Source organism: Ailuropoda melanoleuca, chromosome 13 (assembly GCF_002007445.2).
Source record: "Ailuropoda melanoleuca isolate Jingjing chromosome 13, ASM200744v2, whole genome shotgun sequence".
NCBI classification, from domain to species: domain Eukaryota; kingdom Metazoa; phylum Chordata; class Mammalia; order Carnivora; family Ursidae; genus Ailuropoda; species Ailuropoda melanoleuca.
Window position 1 is genome coordinate 60,371,947 of NC_048230.1, and position 18,857 is coordinate 60,390,803.

General features: G+C 51.9%; 1 protein-coding gene across 1 annotated transcript; it reads left to right on the forward strand.

Moving 5' to 3' along the window:
- Nucleotides 1-2,079: 2,079 nt before the first annotated feature.
- On the forward strand, nt 2,080-17,851 carry TOMM34 (translocase of outer mitochondrial membrane 34). The gene is made up of 7 exons (XM_002917371.4): nt 2,080-2,354; nt 6,117-6,216; nt 7,356-7,508; nt 10,347-10,516; nt 13,283-13,430; nt 16,617-16,743; nt 16,968-17,851. The coding sequence occupies exons 1-7, from the start codon at nt 2,228-2,230 to the stop codon at nt 17,070-17,072; spliced, it is 930 nt and encodes a 309-aa protein (XP_002917417.2). The 5' UTR covers nt 2,080-2,227; the 3' UTR covers nt 17,073-17,851.
- The last annotated feature ends 1,006 nt before the right edge of the window (nt 17,852-18,857 follow it).

Genomic DNA, 18,857 nt, shown 5'->3' on the forward strand with positions numbered 1-18,857 from the left:
TGTTTTGGTCATTTTTGGAAAATACAACTTGACATAGGTGTACTTGTCTGGTGTACCATTTAGAATATATCCACCTCCAAGCAACTGGAACAAAAAAAAAATCTAAATGGTGGCTTAAGGCACCATATGACATTTGTTGTTTATTAATAAGTCCAGAAGTCAGCCTTTCCAGGGTTGATTCAGGGGTTCAACAATGTCAATTTCTACTTTTCCCTCCTACCCTCCTCAGCACATTGGCTTTTCACACCTGCACTTATTGCCTCACAACTGCAAAATGACTACCACATGTCCAGGTGTATATCCTTAACCCTCCCCCCAAAAAGTTATTTTGCAGTCCTGTACCTCTTTATCTGGGAGGAAAAACTTTCCCATGAGGACCCAGCAGACATCCTGTAACTCACTGGGCAAATCAGGAGCATGTCCGCCCCTGACCAATCACTGGCAAAAGGGAGTGAGATTATTGTGATTGGGTTAATGAAATCCTGATTCATTCCCTGGACCAGGAGAATTCAGACTTCTGGAAGCAAAGATGGAAGCTGTTGAATGGGTAACCAGCAGAGTGTGTGCCTTGTCAGGTTTCCCCACCACACTAAGTGTTCATTCTTTTTTTGTGTGGGGCCTGTGCTGGACTGAGGGGGTTCAGGTGGAACAGCCACTCAACCCTCAGAAAGTTTATGGTCTGGTTGGGTTGGGTTTACACAAAGTATTGCAACTAAATTCCTGAGGCCAGAGACCAGGTGTTTGTCAACAGACCTCTATAACTGCATGTTTGGTGCCAGATCAGATTAGGTCTTGTGGAAACAAAAATAAAGACCTACTGCCTGCCTTTAAAAACCTCACAGTGTAGGGGCGCCTGGGTGGCACAGCGGTTAAGCGTCTGCCTTTGGCTCAGGGCATGATCCCGGAGTTTTGGGATCGAGCCGCACATCAGGCTCCTCCGCTGGGAGCCTGCTTCTTCCTCTCCCACTCCCCCTGCTGTGTTTCCTCTCTCGCTGGCTGTCTCTCTCTCTGTGTCAAATAAATAAATAAAATTTAAAAATAAAATAAAATAAAAACCTCACAGTGTTTGAGAAAAACTGTCAGCCAACAATCCCAGAGTGGTAAGTGCTAAATGAGGGATAAACCCTGGGAGCAACAGGAGCAGAGGAGGGACAATGTGAAAGACCTGAGGAGTCAAGAAAGGCTTTCAAAGACGATGGTTGAGTTGATTATAGGTGGAGTCAGGATCAGGCAAGAGGAAGTGTTTGGAAAAGAACTGCAGGAGGGGGGCACATTAGCAAAGGTTAGGAAGCAAGAGAAACAGCTTCATGTGCGCAGGGGCAACAGGCAATTAAAAACACTGGCACATCAAGTGGGATACAGTTAAGCCAGAGGACGCTGAAGATAAGCTGAAGTTCCCCTCAGCAAGAGATCCTCATGAACCTATCGGTGCATTCATTTAGTAAATCAACATCTACAGAGCACTAGGTACCAGTTAGTTTCCAGCCTCAGTGCCTTTGCACTTCCTATCTCTCTGTCTGGAACAGCACTCCCTAAACCTTCTCCGGCTTCTTCAGCTCAATTACTACCGCACCCTACGATGCCCCCTTATCTAAAATAGTCCCCACGTGGTCCCTTCCATTACATCACTATTTTTTTTTAAAGATTTTATTTATTTATTTGACAGAGATAGAGACAGCCAGCGAGAGAGGGAACACAAGCAGGGGGAGTGGGAGAGGAAGAAGCAGGCTCATAGCAGAGGAGCCTGATGTGGGGCTCGATCCCGTAATGCCGGGATCACGCCCTGAGCCGAAGGCAGACGCCCACTGTGCCACCCAGGCGCCCCCCATTACATCACTATTTTGTTTTCCTTCTAGCACTAATCCCATTATGAGATTATCGTCTTCGTTTGCTCAAGTTAATAGCCTGTCGGTTCCCACTAGAATGTAAGCTCCCCGAGAGCAGGGACCTGGCCTCTTTCATTGTTCGCCCAGAGTTTTAGCATTCCCAGGCTCTCAGCCTACCTCCAGGGACCCAAGCGCGCTTCGCTAGGTAAGTCCCGACCCGAGCATGCGCAGAAGGCCCCTGGCGCGCGCAGCTCCGGCCCCGCCCCGCGCGTCCCGCCCCCTCCCGGGCAGGTTAGCCGTCGGACTCCCGTCCTCGCCGGTCTGCGCTCCCGCCGCACGCTGTTGCGCACGCCTCGGCGCTGTAACGGACGCGCCTCCCGGTGCGCCGCCTCGGCCCCGGGATGGGCCCCAAGCTCGCAGACTCCGTGGACGGGCTCCGCGCCGCCGGCAACCAGAGCTTCCGCAACGGCCAGTTCGCCGAGGCCACGGTGCTCTACAGCCGCGCGCTGCGGACGCTGCAGGCGCAAGGTACGACCCTGGCCTCCGTTTCGCCGCCAGCCGGCCTCTCCCTCCGGCGTCCCCCGCCGCGGTCGCCCAGACCTCGCTCCTGCCCGGGGTGCCTGGGGCTTGCTTTCCCCGCGGCCAACTGGCTCACCAGGCCCGCTGGGCACCCTTCCCGCCCGTTCCCCACTTTGGCATCCTACGAGAAACTTCCTTGGCCCTTTTTGCTTTTTTTTTTTTTTTAATTGTAATACGGTTTTATTACTGGTGCTTTTTCACATACTGATGTATCACAAACACATTTCCATATTAATGGTGTTTTATCACATTTTTTTATTGCGGGGGGGGGGAAGCCCACAGCATTAAATTTACCTTCTTAACCATTTTTAAGTGGAGTATTAAGTACATTCACATTGTTGTGCATCAGATCGCTAGAACTTTTTCATCTGCAGCAGTGAAATTCTACCCCCTAAACACTAATCTTCCTTCACTCTCCTTAGCCCTCGGTTTCCACCTTTCTACTTTGTGTAGCTCTGACTGATTAGTTTGGATACTTCAGATGAGTGAAGTCATACAGTATTTGTCTTTTGTGGCTGACTTGTTTCCCGTAGCATAATGGCCCCGAGAACATTGTAATCTATGTTGTAGCAATGTGACAGATGTTTTCTTCCCTTTTTAAGGCTGCATAATGTTCCATTGTATGGATATACCATTCTTTCTTTATCCAGAGGTAAACAAGGCCTGTCTGATCACAATCAGGGCTCCAAAGAATATAAATACAGTGATGTGGTTAGAGAGGTGACTGGGGAACTCCTTTGGAGCGGAAGGTCAAGGACAACTTTGAAGAAGTGACGTCTGAATGATGAGAAGAAGCCCAGTGCACAGAGTTTGGGGCACTGAGCATTCCAGGGGGAGGGAACTGGCCCCCAGACAGAGTAAGCATGGTGTGTTGCAGGAGCCAGAGCATAGTGAGCCGTGGAGGAATAAGAAGTATTGAGGGCAGTTAGATAAGCAGAGCCGTATTGTGTAGGCGTTTTACACGGTAGGCCGTGGTAAGGAGTTTGGATTTTATTCCCTGATGGGAGTCTGCTGGGGAGTTTTGTTTTAAATAGAGGAGCAGCATGTCCTTTATCCGTTCTCCCAGCCTCCAGCTCATGGGTAAGACAGTTTGGAGAAGAGGTAAGTAAGCCTTATTCTAACCAGCCATAGCCCGTTGCCCCAAACCTCTTCTCTAAAGTGTCTTACCCATAAGCCCTGATTTTCTGTAGTACCTATTTCCCTCTGCCTTCCTTCTCTTCTTGGCTAGCATTTGTTGAGTGCTTTGCTGTGTGCCAGACACTACAGACCTCATTGCTTTTTATCTTCGTACAGACCTACCGATAAGACACTTTATAGATGAGGAATCCGAAAGAGTTAGATTTTCTACCCTCGGTTCTACAATGAAGACATGTTAGAGGCAGGATTTGAATCTGGGTCTCTCTGATTTGCAAGTCCAAGTTTTGAATCATTTGGGAGGCTTCTCCCCAGATCCTCTCCAAATTCCGATCTGTCTTGTTTGAACTTTTGCAATTTCAAGCCCGCCTTTTGCCCCGTCTTGTTTTTCTGGAACACTCCTCTTTAGGTCCACCTCCTCATCTCAGCCTCGCTTGATGAAGTCACTAATGAATCTGAGATACTGATTTTTCTACCTTTTTCTTTCATCCTATCCCAGCTGGTCTGGAAAATCGTATGCTTTTGTATGGATTTATTCTGGATCCTTAGAAGGGCTGGCCTGGTGTCTAGATTTAGTAGGGGACCAGCGTTTGGTTCTGATCTTGCTATTGATTTTCCAGATGATTTCTGGGCAAATCCCTTGATTTCTCTGATAAGTTTTACTGATCTTGAAAGGACAGCAGGGAGCAAACTAACAAAACGAACCCTTCCAGCAAGTCTGTGAAGTGGTATGTTCATGTGATAGGGGAGCACACGCGATCAGAGGGATTGGGTGACTTGTGCGGGCTCACGGGCAGGATCCTTGGTTCCTCTGCTGCCCTTCCCACCTCACCACTACTGCTTCTGTGCGCCCATGCTCCCAGCGACTTGAGATGGACTATGAGTTTTGAGTACTTGTGTTCCTCAAGGGCAAGGATATATTTTACTTTTTGTCTGTACTTTGCTGTCTCACTCAGGGCCTGGCAAAATAAAGGGGAATGTTTTTATCTTACTAGGTTTGTTATTGTTGATGTTGAATAAAAGCTATCATGCCTCCATATGGTAAAATATTTAGTGAAACAAAAGTAAGTTGCGCATGAGAGACTATGGACTATGAGAAACAAACTGAAGACTTCAGAGGGGAGGGGGTGGGGGAAGGGGATAGACTGGTGATGGGTAGTAAGGAGGGCACGTATTGCATGGTGCACTGGGTGTTATACGCAACTAATGAAGCATCAAACTACATCGGAATCTGGGGATGTACTGTATGGTGATTAACATAATATAATAAAATAAAATTAAAAAAAAAAAACATAAAAAAAAAGTAAGTTGCGGAAGGATGGGGAGTAGGGTGCCACTTAGTTTCGAAAAACTTTGAAAGATATGAAATGGTATATTCTCGTTCTGTGAACGCATATGTAATAGAAGTAGGCAAACATGCATACAGGAAGATGTTACATACCAACTTCAGGACTGTGCTAACCTCTGGGGGTCTGGGAGGAAGGAAAAGGAAGAGGGTGAGTGGAGCTTTAGCCATCTCGAGAAAGGTTGGAAACAAATATAATGTATGCCAAGTCCAGTGATGGATGTCAAGTATCTGTTATACTGTTGTCTAGAAGTTTTGTAATTTTCGGAAAAGAGTTTGTTTTACTTCTTTGGGGTGTATACCCAGGAGTGGAATTACCGAGTCAACACTTAATAATTTGGGGGGTTTTTTTTGTTTGTTTGATTTCCATTGCGGCTTATGCTAGTGGGTATGAAGTGGTTGAAAAATTATTTTTTTCAGATTTTATTTATTAGAGAGAGAGCATGAGGGGGGGTCAGAGTGAGAAGCAGACTCCCTGCTGAGTAGGGAGCCCGACGAGACGAAGGGCTCGATCCTGGGATTCTAGGATCATGATCGGAGCCGAAGGCAGACACTTAATCAACTGAGCCACCCAGGCGCCCTGAAAAATTATTTTTAAAATTGAAAGTCATTGTGACCACACAGTAAAAGACATGGGCTTCTGAGATTCCTGAGGATAAGGATCGGCTTTAGAGAAGTGTCTGATAATTCTCATCAGCACTGGATCGCTTGAATCCTTCCCCCGATTAAGTTCTGCATAGTCCTGCCAGACCCAGAGGCCTCCCTGGCAAAGTCCCCTCTGATTTGACAGGTAGGATTAGTCTCTGTCTCACCTATGCAGTCTCTTTATCACATTTTCTTTGCCTTTTTCAGGAACCCCTCTTATTGGGTTTACATGCTTTTTGTAACAAAATTCACACATGCGCGTGCGCGCACACACACACACACACACACACACACACACAGTTACAGCATGGATTTCCTTGAGCAGAAGCCAGCTGGTCCATGTTTTGTCTTTTGCTGGTCCTAGCTTCAGTGCTGGAGTGAGTGAAGGAGAAGGTGTCTGGTTCCCCATGAGTGGCAGGAAGCTTGCTGCTGTCGCTCCCACGTGCGAATGACAAACCTGGCAGCCCATCAGACCCCACAAGCCTGACCGGGAAGCCCAGAGAACTCTGGGTGTGAAATACACTCCAGAGTCCCCGGGCATCCCTTTCCCACCCTGTTAATCTCATACTTTCCGCTTCCCCCTGCAGGTTGTTCAAACCCCGAAGAAGAAAGTATCCTCTTCTCTAACCGCGCAGCATGCCACTTGAAGGATGGCAACTGCAAGGACTGCATCGAAGACTGCACTTCGTAAGTGGGCGGGGGCCACCTGGGGGCCCTCAGGGTCTCAGGAGAAGAGGCTGCATTCATCTGGCCTGTTCTCTTCTTGGGGTTGATCCCAGCAGTTACCGCTATGTCAGATAATGGGGAGATGTCCCTAAGTGTCACCAGCTCACCGAGGATAGGGGGCTCTACTTGGTGCTTACGGCCCGACTAGTGTTTTTGGAGTCTGCCAAAGGAGGAGGAGTCAGGTGGGGGCGGGGGGACTTAGAGGTGGGCCTTACAGGCCTTGTGAGATCCGGGACCTGAGGACGAGGGTGAGTTGCAGGCTAGTGACTGGCTCACCCTGGTGTTTTCTTGGGTGGATGTGTGTGGGGTGGGGGGAAAGAGGGATAGAGGTTAGTGAATGGCCCCAAAAGAAGCAAGGAGAAGGTGTCCATCAATGACCAGTGTAAAGAATGTTCAGCGGTTTGTCGTACTTCTTTCTTCTGCAAGCCAGTCTGACGCTGCCCTCTCTCCTCATCACTGAACTGGCACACGTTCCCATGTTCTCAGACCCGATATACTGCAGCATTGCGTTAGGGTCATGCCCTGGTGGTAGCTGAGAGAGGAGGAGGAAGGGTGAGCGTGCTCACGGGGCCTGTGCTCTGTTGCTCTGTACCAGGCCCGTGCTAGGTTTCCTTCTCCGAGGGCTCATGACCGCTCTGCAGGGTTAGTTTACCGTCCCGCCCAGGCTAGAAGTGGGTTGCTGCCGATCAAGGCCGTAAGGTGATCTGCCTGGGGTCACGTGACAGGTGGCAGAGGTAGCATTCAAACAGCAGTCTGTCTGACTGTGGGGCCTGTTTCTCCCACCGGCTCAGACTCCATAGAAACACATGGAAGCATGAAAGCTACAGGCACTTGTTCTTGATTTGGGGGCGGGTTGCAACTCGGAAAATCGGTGCACGGACACACTGATTTCATGGTCTTAGTGGTTTTCTGCCCAGCATCCCTGCTCCACTTCACTCTAAGTTGGAAAGTCCCTCTGCTAAGGTTTGACATTTTCAGCAGCATCTCTGTACCAGATATGACCTCCTGTATACCGAATGCTGCAGAGGACCCTGCCTAGAAGCTGCAGGGGGAGCCCCGGTGACTCAGCAGCCAGATGACATTTCTGCCTCCTGCTCTAGCGCGCTGGCCCTGATTCCCTTCAGCATGAAGCCCCTGCTGCGGCGAGCATCGGCCTACGAGGCTCTGGAGAAGTACCCCCTGGCCTACGTGGACTACAAGACCGTGCTCCAGATTGATGACAGCGTGGCGTCGGCCCTGGAGGGCATCAACAGGTGAGCCTGAGTGACTGCGGGCGGTCTCTCCGGACCTCCCCGGCCTCTTGGATTCACTCGGGCCCACGGCTTTCGTCATGTCCTGGGGGTCCCCTGAGACCTAATGAGCACGTGGGGAAGGTGCAGAAGGAGAGTCCGCTGTTGTGGTTAGCAGGGCCCTAAGGGGCCAGGGCGAGAGGACTGATGGCTCGATGGCCTTGCTCAGATTCATTCATTAGTAATAAGTGACTGAGCTCTGCATAAGGGATCGTGCCAGGTGCCCCGGGGAGGACCCCACTTGCTTCACAGACCTAACTAGTGTGGGGAGAGTAGGACATGGGGGCAGGCAGCCAGGGCATGAGGCTGTGGGGTGGTGTTTGCAGGGATGGGTCAGTCTGGGGTACTGTGACCCCTCATGAGGCCCTCAGACACCATTCTGTTCTGGGCTTCTGCGTGGTGGTTTGTTTCCACCTCGTGGATGCCCTCGTTTGTGTAACCGATCGTGTTTCCCCTCTCTGCATGGGCTGCTAGAAAGCCAAATGCCACACTCATAGCAAACCCTTCACAGGACTTTGTGGCGTGTGTATTGTGTATTATTTTTAGCTTGTTTTCTCGCTGCCTCCTTTTACTTTCAGTCGTTCAACAGAATCTGGCACTTCTGTGTGCCTGACTTTGCACTAGGGCCTGGGCTGATGCCCGACACATAGTTTTTCCTCCCCTAATGGAACCCCCGGTCTCTTGGGGAACCCCAATCAGTCATAGCCACACACACCACAGTGTGGTGAGAGCTGCGGTAGGAGGCAGCCCAGGGGGCCGACGGGGCAGAGAGGGGCACCTAACTAGCCAGGGGAAGGGAGGAAGCCAGTCAGGACTTTGAGGAGGTGAGCTGAGACTGAGAGGTGAAGAGCTCTGGGGCCAGGGCAGCAGGAAGGGCGGGATGATGTGTTCCAGGAATTGGCGCTGCTGGTGAGGAGCTCTGCTCAGATGTGTGAGGTGAGGCCAGACCACACAGGGCCCGGACCGAATCCAGGCACGGTGAGGCTTTGTGCAAGGGTCTTCAGCAGGGGGGCCGTGTGAGCGGATTTGAGAGAGAAGCTCCCTGGCTGCCGTGTTGCAGGATGACGTGAAGGTGAGCAGAGTCAGAAGGTCTTGGCGGTAACTCAGATGGTGGAGATCATGGGAATATGACAGTGGGACCAGTTCTGGGGACAGTTAGGTAATAGTTCAGTGAATTTGGGTGTTGGGGGTGGTGAGAAGGGAAGACTAGGAGAAACATCCTGGTGGCTGACCTGTAGAGTCAGGGGGGACCTTGAGACGAGAGACGCGAGGCTAGTTGTTGGTATTTACATGGGGTTTGGAGCAAAAAGAGACCAATACAAGGCAGACCTATGGGTTCGAACATCATCAGCATAGAGATGGGTTGAGGTTGTGAGAGAAAATAAGACCCTCACAGCAAATGAGCCGGGGGAAGAGGATGGCACTTGAAAATTACAACATTTGAGGGACTTCGGGGGAACAGCAGCTGGAGGGGAGGAGGAAATTTGGAACATTTAAGGAAGAAGTATTTCCAGAAGGATGAAAACCTCATTCCCATCAGGGCACCATCAGGTGTTCCGTGAGTTAAGTGGACTTCTGGGTTTAAGAATGAGAGTCACTGGTGGTTGTGATGGAAGCACTCAGGAGGGTCAGAAGCCCGGGGGGCAGTGGGTGCACTAAGCCCAGCCGTGAAGAGGCAGAGGAGTCCCGCTGCGATGGCAGAGCGGGGTCTCCAGGGGGGTCTTACGAAGTGAGGAAACAGTTACATCGGCCAGTTGGAGTCGGTAGAGAGAGGACGAAGCTAGAGGAGAGCCGCTGGCTGTGGTTCCTGACAGGCAGGACGAGGTGAGAGCCAGAGCTGAGATGGAGAGACTGGCCTTGTCACTTCTTCATCTGTGACAGGAGAGAAAGAGGAGGGATTCGGTGCCCATGCAGGTGGGTTTGTGTTTGTGGGACCAGGAAGTCTGCCCTGAAAAAGGAGGAGGGTGAGGGAGCTGGGCCAAGGAGGTTAGAGATTTGAAAGAGCTGTGCGAGTCAGAAAAACAGCCGTGGGGGCTCCGTCAGAGACCAGGACGTCTGTGACGCTGTCCTTCTAGTCACACAGGAGCACAGTCATTGCAGCAGGAAAAGCATACAGTTGGCGTTATTCACTGATCGAGCACATACTTAACTGGGCCCGGGTGGGTGTCCAGTGATGTGCTAGGGGCTGGAGATCACTTAATCAAACGGATGTGGTCCCTGAGCAGCATTTAAAGCAAGTTAGCTGGGCCCAGAAGGGGGAGATGGAAAGTGAAGAGCTCATGCCAGGTAGAGGGAAAAGCATGGGCAAAGGCTGGAACATACGGATCAAGAGGGAATATGGCACACAGTAAAAGTGGAGGGCGGGGGAGGGGACCGGATCTCAGGCCCCGTCAGCCTAGGGAAGTGGGAACCGCTGGAGGATGTTAAAATCTGAGAATGACCTAAGATTTGGATTTTATAAAAATTTCTGAGCACGAATTGAATGTCAGGTGCTTGCATGGCCTTGTAATAGATCCATTGAGAAATGGATCCTTTCTTGGGGGCATGCATGGTCCTTTGAGGGTAAGGTTTAAGTACCCTTAACAAGCAGCCATCACCACTTTGAAGTTAACAAGAGTGTGGCCAAGTCAGGGCCAGGCAGGGAGGGAGTACCGTGGTGGCAGACTTCTGTTCCTTTCCTGCTGCGTGTCAGAAGGCTATACAGGGATGGTGGCTCTTACGCACCCCCTCTGGATTTATGAGGGGAGGACTATCTTCCTGCCCCAGCCGGAAACCTCCCTGTACGTCTGTCTGCCTTTCCAGAATGACCAGAGCTCTCGTGGACTCCCTGGGGCCCGAGTGGCGCCTGAAGCTGCCCTCCATCCCCTTGGTGCCTGTCACAGCTCAGAAGAGGTGGGATTCCTTGCCTTTGGAGTACCACAAAGAGAGCGCTAAGAGCAAATTCAGAGAAGCCACAAGTGCCAAGAGCAGAGGTAAGCTGCGACTTCCTGCCCAAAGTGTTACAGTCTCCCCGTGGCCACTCTCTTTAGAGTAATCCTGTAAAAACTGGCCTTTCTTAAGCTGAGCTATAGAAGTTATCTACGAAGCAAAACAAAAAGTCTTCATCTCTTAGAGACTATCTTCTCAGCTCTCTGTCTCTCAGTTCTCCCACCCACCCCTGTCCGGTTCAGAGAGAAGGCACGTTGGACGCTTGGCTGGCGCGTAGTGTACACTGTAGTCCCCTTCTCTTTCCTCTGGCAGCGCCAGGGATGGATGATCTAGGATGTTTTTGGTGGCAAGAACAGAAAACTCAGCACAATAAAAGTAACAAAGAGAACGTATTGGCTCACGGAACTGAAAAGTGCCAAGTCAGGTTCAGGCAAGGTTTGCTCGAGCAGCTCACTACATTATCAGACTCGGACTCCTTTCCTCCGTACTCCTCTCAGCTCCCTCCTCTGGTGCGTCTGCTTTGTCTTGGGGCAGTCTTCCCTCCCAGTGGTAAATAGCTATAAAGTACTTCCTGGCCTCGTCCCCATAAGCCATGCCTCATGGCCCAGAGGAAGAGAAGAGCTCCCTAAGAAAGAGAGGGTATCTTTCCTTTAAATCCCTTTAAATACCCTGATGCGTGTATTCTGGCCTGTTTGGTCACAGGCCAGCCTCTGGGAACTGGTCACCATGACCAGGGGCTGAGATTTTGTGATGAGCTCTGCCCTAAGCCATCGGCCCCCACCTTTATAGCGAGAGGGTGACGCTTCTACAGGAGCACACACACCACGTGAGGCCCTGGAGGTGAATAGAGAGGGGAGATCAAAGCCAGGTAGCCCCCAGACAGGAGACTGTCCACCTCAACCGTGTAAAATAGGCCATTCTACAGGCGGCGGTTCACCAGCGCCCCGGGGAATTCGCTGCGCCCAGGGAGCTAGGTGTTGGAGGCGCAGCAGGTGTGAGGGCAAGAGCCTCGCCGTGGGTGGTAGTGGGGAGGGCAGGGTCACTCCCCTTCCCGGGAGGGAATGTGTCTGGCCGGGGGTAGCATTCCCTCTGGTTTGGGGGAACCTGGTGAGTGTCCCCCCCCTTCTCCAGAATGGAAATGTGGGGTGCTAACGAGCTAGATGGCTTCAGGGCACCTGCCAAGTAGTTCCTTCTCTCAGAGTCATCGGACTATCTGTTTTCCAGCTCTGCCAAGCAGCCTGACCCAGAGAGGACAGGCAGTCTTGGCCTTCGGGAAGCTCTCAGTCTCCTGAGAGAAGGAGACACACAAACAGCATTTGAAAATACAGGAGGAAGGGTACGTGCCTTAGAGCCTCTAGTATCCGGGGAGTTCGAAACAGGAACTACCAGGTGTGCACTTGGAGGAGTCGGGGAGAGGCTCCCGGAGGAGGGGACATGCTGAGCTGGACATTGAGGGGGTTCAGGGAGGCGTTCTTCAGGTGGGAAGGGGAGGGGAAGGGAATCTCTGGAGAGACGGTGGAGAGAGCTGGACAATGCAGTGCGTGGGTACCGCAGGGGAGCGGTGGGAGTCAGCACGACTGGGGTGCATGGTGTGTGGAGAGCCTGGGGGAGGCCGAAGGGGTGTGGATGCCGCAGCCCCCAGGAGACGCGCAGGAAGGGTCACGGCAGGATGTTTGCTAGAACAAATGACAAAACTGGAAACAGCGCAGATCTCGCAGTAGAAGGGGTGAGAGAGCTGTTCGGAGCAGTGAGGATGAGCTACACGGATATGCATCTGAACAGCCGAATCTGAGGAACACAGCGCTGGGGGGAAGGAACAAAGCCAAGCCGTAGAGGAATACTTCGAGTGATTTATTCTTTTATGTGAAATTTAAAAACAAGCAACAAATGGTTTGTAGGAGTTATCATATATAGTTAAGCTACCAAGAAGGAAAAGGGGGAAGGAAGCACAGGATTGGGGATCATGGTTTCCTCTGGGGTGGATTGACTTGGGGAGGGGGCCCCACAGGGCTTTAAGGGTCTTAGTAAATGTTCCATTTCTTAAAGTGAGGGATGAGTTCAAAGGTGTTCGTTTTGTTCCTAAAACCTTACCCATGTCGTAAATATTCAGGATTTTATAAAGATAAGTTTTTAAAAATTAAACCCGGTGATCTGGGAGCTAGGGCTGGATCGTGGAGGTGCGGCTGCGCAGTGGAGGGCCTGCGGGCCAGGCGAGCAGCCCGGGTTTCACCTCGTGTCTGTCCGTGAAGGCTGGGGCCGAGCTGCGTGGGGTGGGTGAGGGAAGCTACAGGCTCAGACCAAAGCAGAGATGAGGACTGCTGGGCTCTTCTGAAAGCCCGGGAGCCACACCCTTTCTCAGGTGCTTGCTTAGTTCAATACTTACTCTCCTGCTTTAAGTTCGTAGGGGGTTCTGCACTTTGTGGTGGACTCTCAGGTTGTGTCTTGACGCTAGCCCTGGGTGGGGTAGCTAGTGCCCCATTGTACAGAGAAACTGAGGGCCCAGAGACAGGCAGGTCCCCCAAGGCCCCTGGCTACTACAGGGCCATGCAGGGGCTAGAACCCAGCTTGCTCCTTACCGCGTATCTGTCCTTACCTGCATGGCTGTGTTTCCACCCGGAGTCTGCAGCCTCCTCTGGCTAACTGCCCAGAAGCCGTGTGGGGCCTCCTTCCTCGGGGAGGCTGCTGTAGAGCAGGGTAGGGACTCTGGGGTGGGGAGGGTCACCGACGATTCGAAGAGCCGACGTCAGCGAGGCCTCGTGGATCTTGGGCACCCGTTCCATGGCTCTTTCCTCTTCTGCGTTTGCATCTAGTGTCTTCTTCTGGGGATGTGGAGAGAGCCAGAGTTCTGAAGGAAGAAGGCAATGAGCTTGTAAAGAAGGGAAACCATAAGAAAGCGATTGAGAAGTACAGTGAGAGCCTCTCCTTTAGCGACGTGGAGTCCGCCACTTACAGCAACAGGTATCTTCCACGCAGCCGCTGGCCTGGGGGGTTTCAGGACGGTGGCTGTTGTCCAGTAGTCTCCTCCATTCCCAGCATTTAGTCAGTATGTCGCAGCTCAAAATAGGCGTGCCCAGCTGTTGTGGTCACCGTGAGGCAGGTGGGGCCAGTGGCATTCGCTCTCTTAAAGGAATAGAAACTGAGCGATGCCAGCATGGAGCCTGGGCTCTGTCAGCCCCCCACCCCCTCAGGGTTTCATGGACCATCCAAATAAGCACACTCTGTAAGTAAGAGCAATGTGCCTATTACATAAACACAACCTCAACACGTGTCTCGTAGCCCGCCCCCTGGCCCCAGCCCCATGGCTTCCCCGGACCCTCCTGTTAGAAGGGTTGGCACTGTCTCGGCACCAGGATGGAACCCAGGATGTGGGCTCACTACCACCCGGCCTGGGAGCAGGAGAGACAGTGCCGTCCAACCTGAAGGGTGTGGCCTGTGGCGCAGTTGAACATCCCTCGCCACGAGCTGTCCGTGACTGCTGGTTCTTTCCACCGACAGTGGGGTGACCATCCCTTTACTGGGTGGGAGTCATGGTTTTGCGACACACTCAGGTGTCCTGGTAGTAGGTGGTCTCCCCCTTTTAAAGTCCAGAAATCAGAAGCTCAGAGCCGGAAGCGCTTTACCTCTGCTCACCCAGGCAGTAAATGGTGGAGACAGGCTTGCAGCCTGGCTCCGATAAGATCTTGCTATTAGTTTTACTGCGGGAATCTTGAAACATTCAGCAAGGGACCTTATCCGCTCCAAATCTTGCTTATAAAAGACTTACTATAAAATGTTATAAGTTGTTTCTCCCACCCTGGTCACATGCACACTACTCTTCAGTTAAAAAATGTTGGATTTACTATCATCTGTCCATTTCCTATCCAACATTCTTGGGATAAAATGTGTTCCAGATCTGAGTAAGGTAATATGGTCCGTATATTGGACCACAAAATACTCCCGCAGGCTCTGGGGCAGTGGCTGAAGTTCATTGTTAACATTTCTGCCTGAAACACCGGGAAATCCACGTTCACGTGGGGCCAGTGTTAAAGACTAACCTCGTGCTTGTGCAGGTCGGGTCAGGTTTTGCTGTCAAATAAGTTCAAAAGAGAACTTTCCATTTTAAAGCATGGATTTTGGAATTTGGGACCTGTGGTTTTATTGGCTGATTGGACCAGGGGTGCCTCAGACTGTCAGGAGAACTGGAAGGAAGGGCTGCTGCCCGTTTGTTCTAGGTTTCTCAGCAGCACTTTGACTCCCACATTTCTGGGTCTGCTGGACTCACTCGCCTCACGCTGCAAGAGACCTCTGTTAGCCTATTTTCCTGGTTTTTTAATACATTCAAGACAGTGCTTTGTTTTGTTTAAATACGATTTTTCACGCAAGTGTGTTCATGCCACACTGTTTTAATTATTAGAGCTTTATACTACCTTGTAGGGCTGGTCTTCTTGTTCTTAATCAGCATCACTGGCTGCTTTCCCAGGTTTGTTCTTCTAGCTAAATCTTAGGATCATTTTGACAGACTCCAAAAAGTATCTTGGTGGACTTTTGGTTGTGGTTACGTTGGATTTATAAATTTAATTTCGAGGACTGATAACTTGACACAAAACTGAACTTTCCATCCATTGTGGCTGAAATTAGACCACCTCCTGGATGCCATTTTAATGCCCCGCCTTGTGCGTGTGCGGCTCTGCACACCAGGGCATCGCCTTTGGCTTCCTTCCGTTCTCTCTGTGCAGTTGGTTCCTGAGTGGGGCTATCCCTTGGGTGCCCAGCACCTACAGCTTGCCCTGAATGGACCTTCAGAAGGGTCTCATTTAAAATTAAAAATAAACCTGAATCCCTACCTCACTCTGTATTTTAAAATAAATTCTAAGTGGATCACAGTTTCAAATGAAGAAAGTAAAACCATTAAGTTCTAGAAGAATGGATTAATTATCTTGCAGAGGGCACAGTATTAAAATAGAATTGTGGGGTGGGGGATAGGGACCGGAGAGGTCGTTAAAGGAAAGGTAAATTTGATTTCATAAGGTTAAAAAGCCTTATGTAAAGATACTGAGCTTTGGTCATATTTAAAGCAACTACATTAAAACGGACCTTGTTTCCTTCCATTTTTGACGGAAGTTAAAGATTGACGCCCAGGGTTGGTACAGGTACGGGAAAATAGAGCCTAAGAAAGCAGCTCCTTTGGAGAGCATTTTGGCAGTAACAGTCACGATTATAAACGCACTGCTCACCCGTCCGTTCCCCCCGGAGGCATCTGTGTTATCCACAAGGATGCTCACGGCAGCATCTTGTATGTACAAACTGGAAGTAATGGAAAATATTTCCAGATAAGGAATTGGTAAAATAAGTCATGGTTCACCCAGCTGAGTGAATACTGCCCCCGTTGGCAATGGTGAGGTGGAATGGATGGGGTTACAGAAGGAGTGCCAACACACCTGTTCTTAGTGGCCCTCTGGGGAAAAGAAGGGGGAGGATGTCCATGTTTTTCCCCCGTAGATGGAGGACGTTTTGTTGTGTGGATGTATGCAACTATTTTTTTTTCCATGATTATGAAAATTTTCACGACGTAAGTTGAAAGAATTGTGCATTGAACACTCCCACAACCACCATCTCAATTCCCTGTGAACATTTTGCTACGTTTGCTCCATCGCTCCGTAGCCATTGATCGGTCCCTCCCAGTTTGGGCGCATTTCAGAGTGAGCCGCAGACCTCTTCACGTCTCCCCGCTAACATGTCCACAGGCGCATCCTTGGGGACCACGTCTCCCCGCTAACATGTCCACAGGCACATCCTCGGGGGCCAGTACTTAAGTGGATGATTTTTTAATCCGGTAAGGGGGAGGTTTCAGGAGCAAAAGAGCCCAGGCTGGGAGTGCGAGGTAGCCCGAGGGACAGAGCCACCCGGTCAGGCTGTGGAGTGCTGCAAGCCGGGCTCCTGTGCCCCTGCAGCGGCGCTGGGTGCCGGGCCGGTCCCCTCGCCCCTCTGCGCCGAGTGGCGGGTTCCCGCTGCAGAGGGGCCAGCCCTGCCGCGAGCGTGAGAAAGCTGCCCAGCCGCCGGCCCCGAGTGGTGTTTGCCAACTCCCAGATCAGCCCTCAGACCACCCCGTGGCTGGTGGGCGGCCTCTAAGCACGACTGACCCCTGTGAACGGTCTTTCCCGTCAGAGCGCTCTGCCATCTGGCCCTGAAGCAGTACAAGGAAGCAGTGAGGGATTGCACCGAAGCCCTCAAGCTGGATGGAAAGAACGTGAAGGCATTCTACAGACGAGCACAAGCCTACAAGGCACTCAAGGTAAAAAGGGCCTGACCGAAAGGCAGGTGAGACGTCTGTGCCTTTGGTGGCACTTCCAGAGCGTAGGCAGGGCCGGGGCCGGGGTGGGGGGGCACGTCCCTTCCTGTCCAGGGGAGCCCAGGTGGCTCAGGGCAGGCGTACGGGCTGGGCTTCGAGACCCTCTGCGCTGGCTGCTCCGGCCCCCCTCAGTCAGGTCTCGTCCTCACTGCCTTCTGTCCCCTCAGGACTACCAGTCCAGCTTTGAGGACGTCAGCAGCCTTCTGCAGCTCGAGCCCAGGAATGGCCCTGCCCAGAAGCTGCAGCAGGAAGTTAACCAGAGCTTAAACTAAAGACCCAGAAGGTTAGCGGGGAAACCCCTGCCAGAGCTCCCTCCTCTGTGCCTGCTCCTGGGACCCAGAGTGCCCCCCGGGTGAGCTCCGAAGCGACTCAGAGGCGATGGCTTCCCACCCCTTACGAGGCTTTGCTTGTTCAAATTAAACTCAGAGTAGTAAAAAAACCAAAAAACCAAAAAACACAAAACCCCAGATGATGTTGTTTTGCTGGAACGGTCCCCACTCCCCCCTGCCTTAGACAGCTAGCAGAGCTCCCCACTGCTGCCCTTCTGGCTTCACCGGACCCCTCTCACTGTGGTTCATCTGCACGAACTGAGCTGGGGGGGAGCGGGGGCGGGGGGGGGAGGGATCAACTGGAGCCCAAAGCAGCCTGTCGAGCTGGTTCTCCAGGGCTGCCATCCCCAGCCCGTCCGCGGCGGAGGTCCCCTGTCCGAGCTCCAGTGCCTTTGGCTGGACCCTCCCTTGGTAGGGACGCAGAATCCTGACCCGGGGGGCCTCGTCTGTAGCGCTGTGCCGCTCCTCCCGCGGGGAGGCGCCCAGGCCGTTTGAAGGGTCCGGCGGTGGCGGTGTGGCCGCTCCTGGAGGTGGGGTGGAGAGAAAGGCCTTCTTGAAGTCCTCATCCTGCCCTCCAGGCAGGGACTTTCTTTTGACCTCAACCGTGGCCCCCTCCAGGCTTCTTGGTTCTTTGTACTGTGAAGTTAATTTGAACTAAACGGACTGATTTTGTTGAACTGTGTATTCAAGCTATTGCATTAAACAGCTTTCTGGTACGTAAATGTCTGCCGTCCTTACATTTGTGCTTTTTCAGCTTTGTGCTCGGAACCTGGCAGTAAGGAAGAGCAACGCTTGCCAAACACACTTCCTGGGGTGCCTGCATGGGTCAGGCTCTGTGTAGTGCTGGGGCCATCACAGTAACCAGACGGGGTCCCCGTTCTCAGAGGGCTGCGGCTCTGGGGGACAGGGAAGGAGGTCATCAGGTAACCCCAGGAACAACCCACGGCTGGTGCCTAAGCCTTTTAGACAAGCCCTCCCACCTCACTTTCCCTGCCTGATGGGGGGATTTGACCCTGTGGAGGGAAAGGGGTCCCTGAGGAAGTAACGCTTGCATTGGTTCTAATGTGGGAGTTTAACTGGTGAAGAGGGCGGAAAAGCAGACACAGCAGACATTTGTAGAGGCCCCAGCTGGGAGGAGAGGGTGAGGACCGGGACCAGAAAGTGCTGTCCCGGTTAAAAAAAGTGGGGGGGGACAATTTAAAGATTTTTATTAGAGAGAGAGAGATTGAGAGAACGAGTGAGAGGAGGGGCAGCAAGAGAAGCAGACTCCCCGCTGAGCAGGGAGCCCGACGCGGGGCTCGATCCCAGGACTCCGGGATCGTGACCTGAGCCGAAGGCAGACACTTAACCGACTGAGCCACCCAGGCACCCAAATTCTTTTCCCCTAATGGAGCGGCAAGCAGTTTGAGGACTAAGAGCAGAGGACTTTCAGTGTCCCTTTGCCCCCTGTCACAGGAGTGCTGAGCACCCTTCAGCAGGCAGCACGCTGCTTCTGACCTCTGAAGGACTAGTCTGCTGTGTGAGCAACCACAGACCTGTGAGCGGAGATGTTAGAGTTCACAGACCCATGTGCATGGCCAAGGGACCAGAGGGGGGAGCTGTGCCCCTTTTATTGTCACCTCTCAGGCAAGACTCTTAACTGACGTGAAGCAGGTTTAGTGGTGACATCCATTCACAATGGACTTTTTCTTCTCAAGGTCTAGAAGGCAAGCATCTTGATTCACTAAT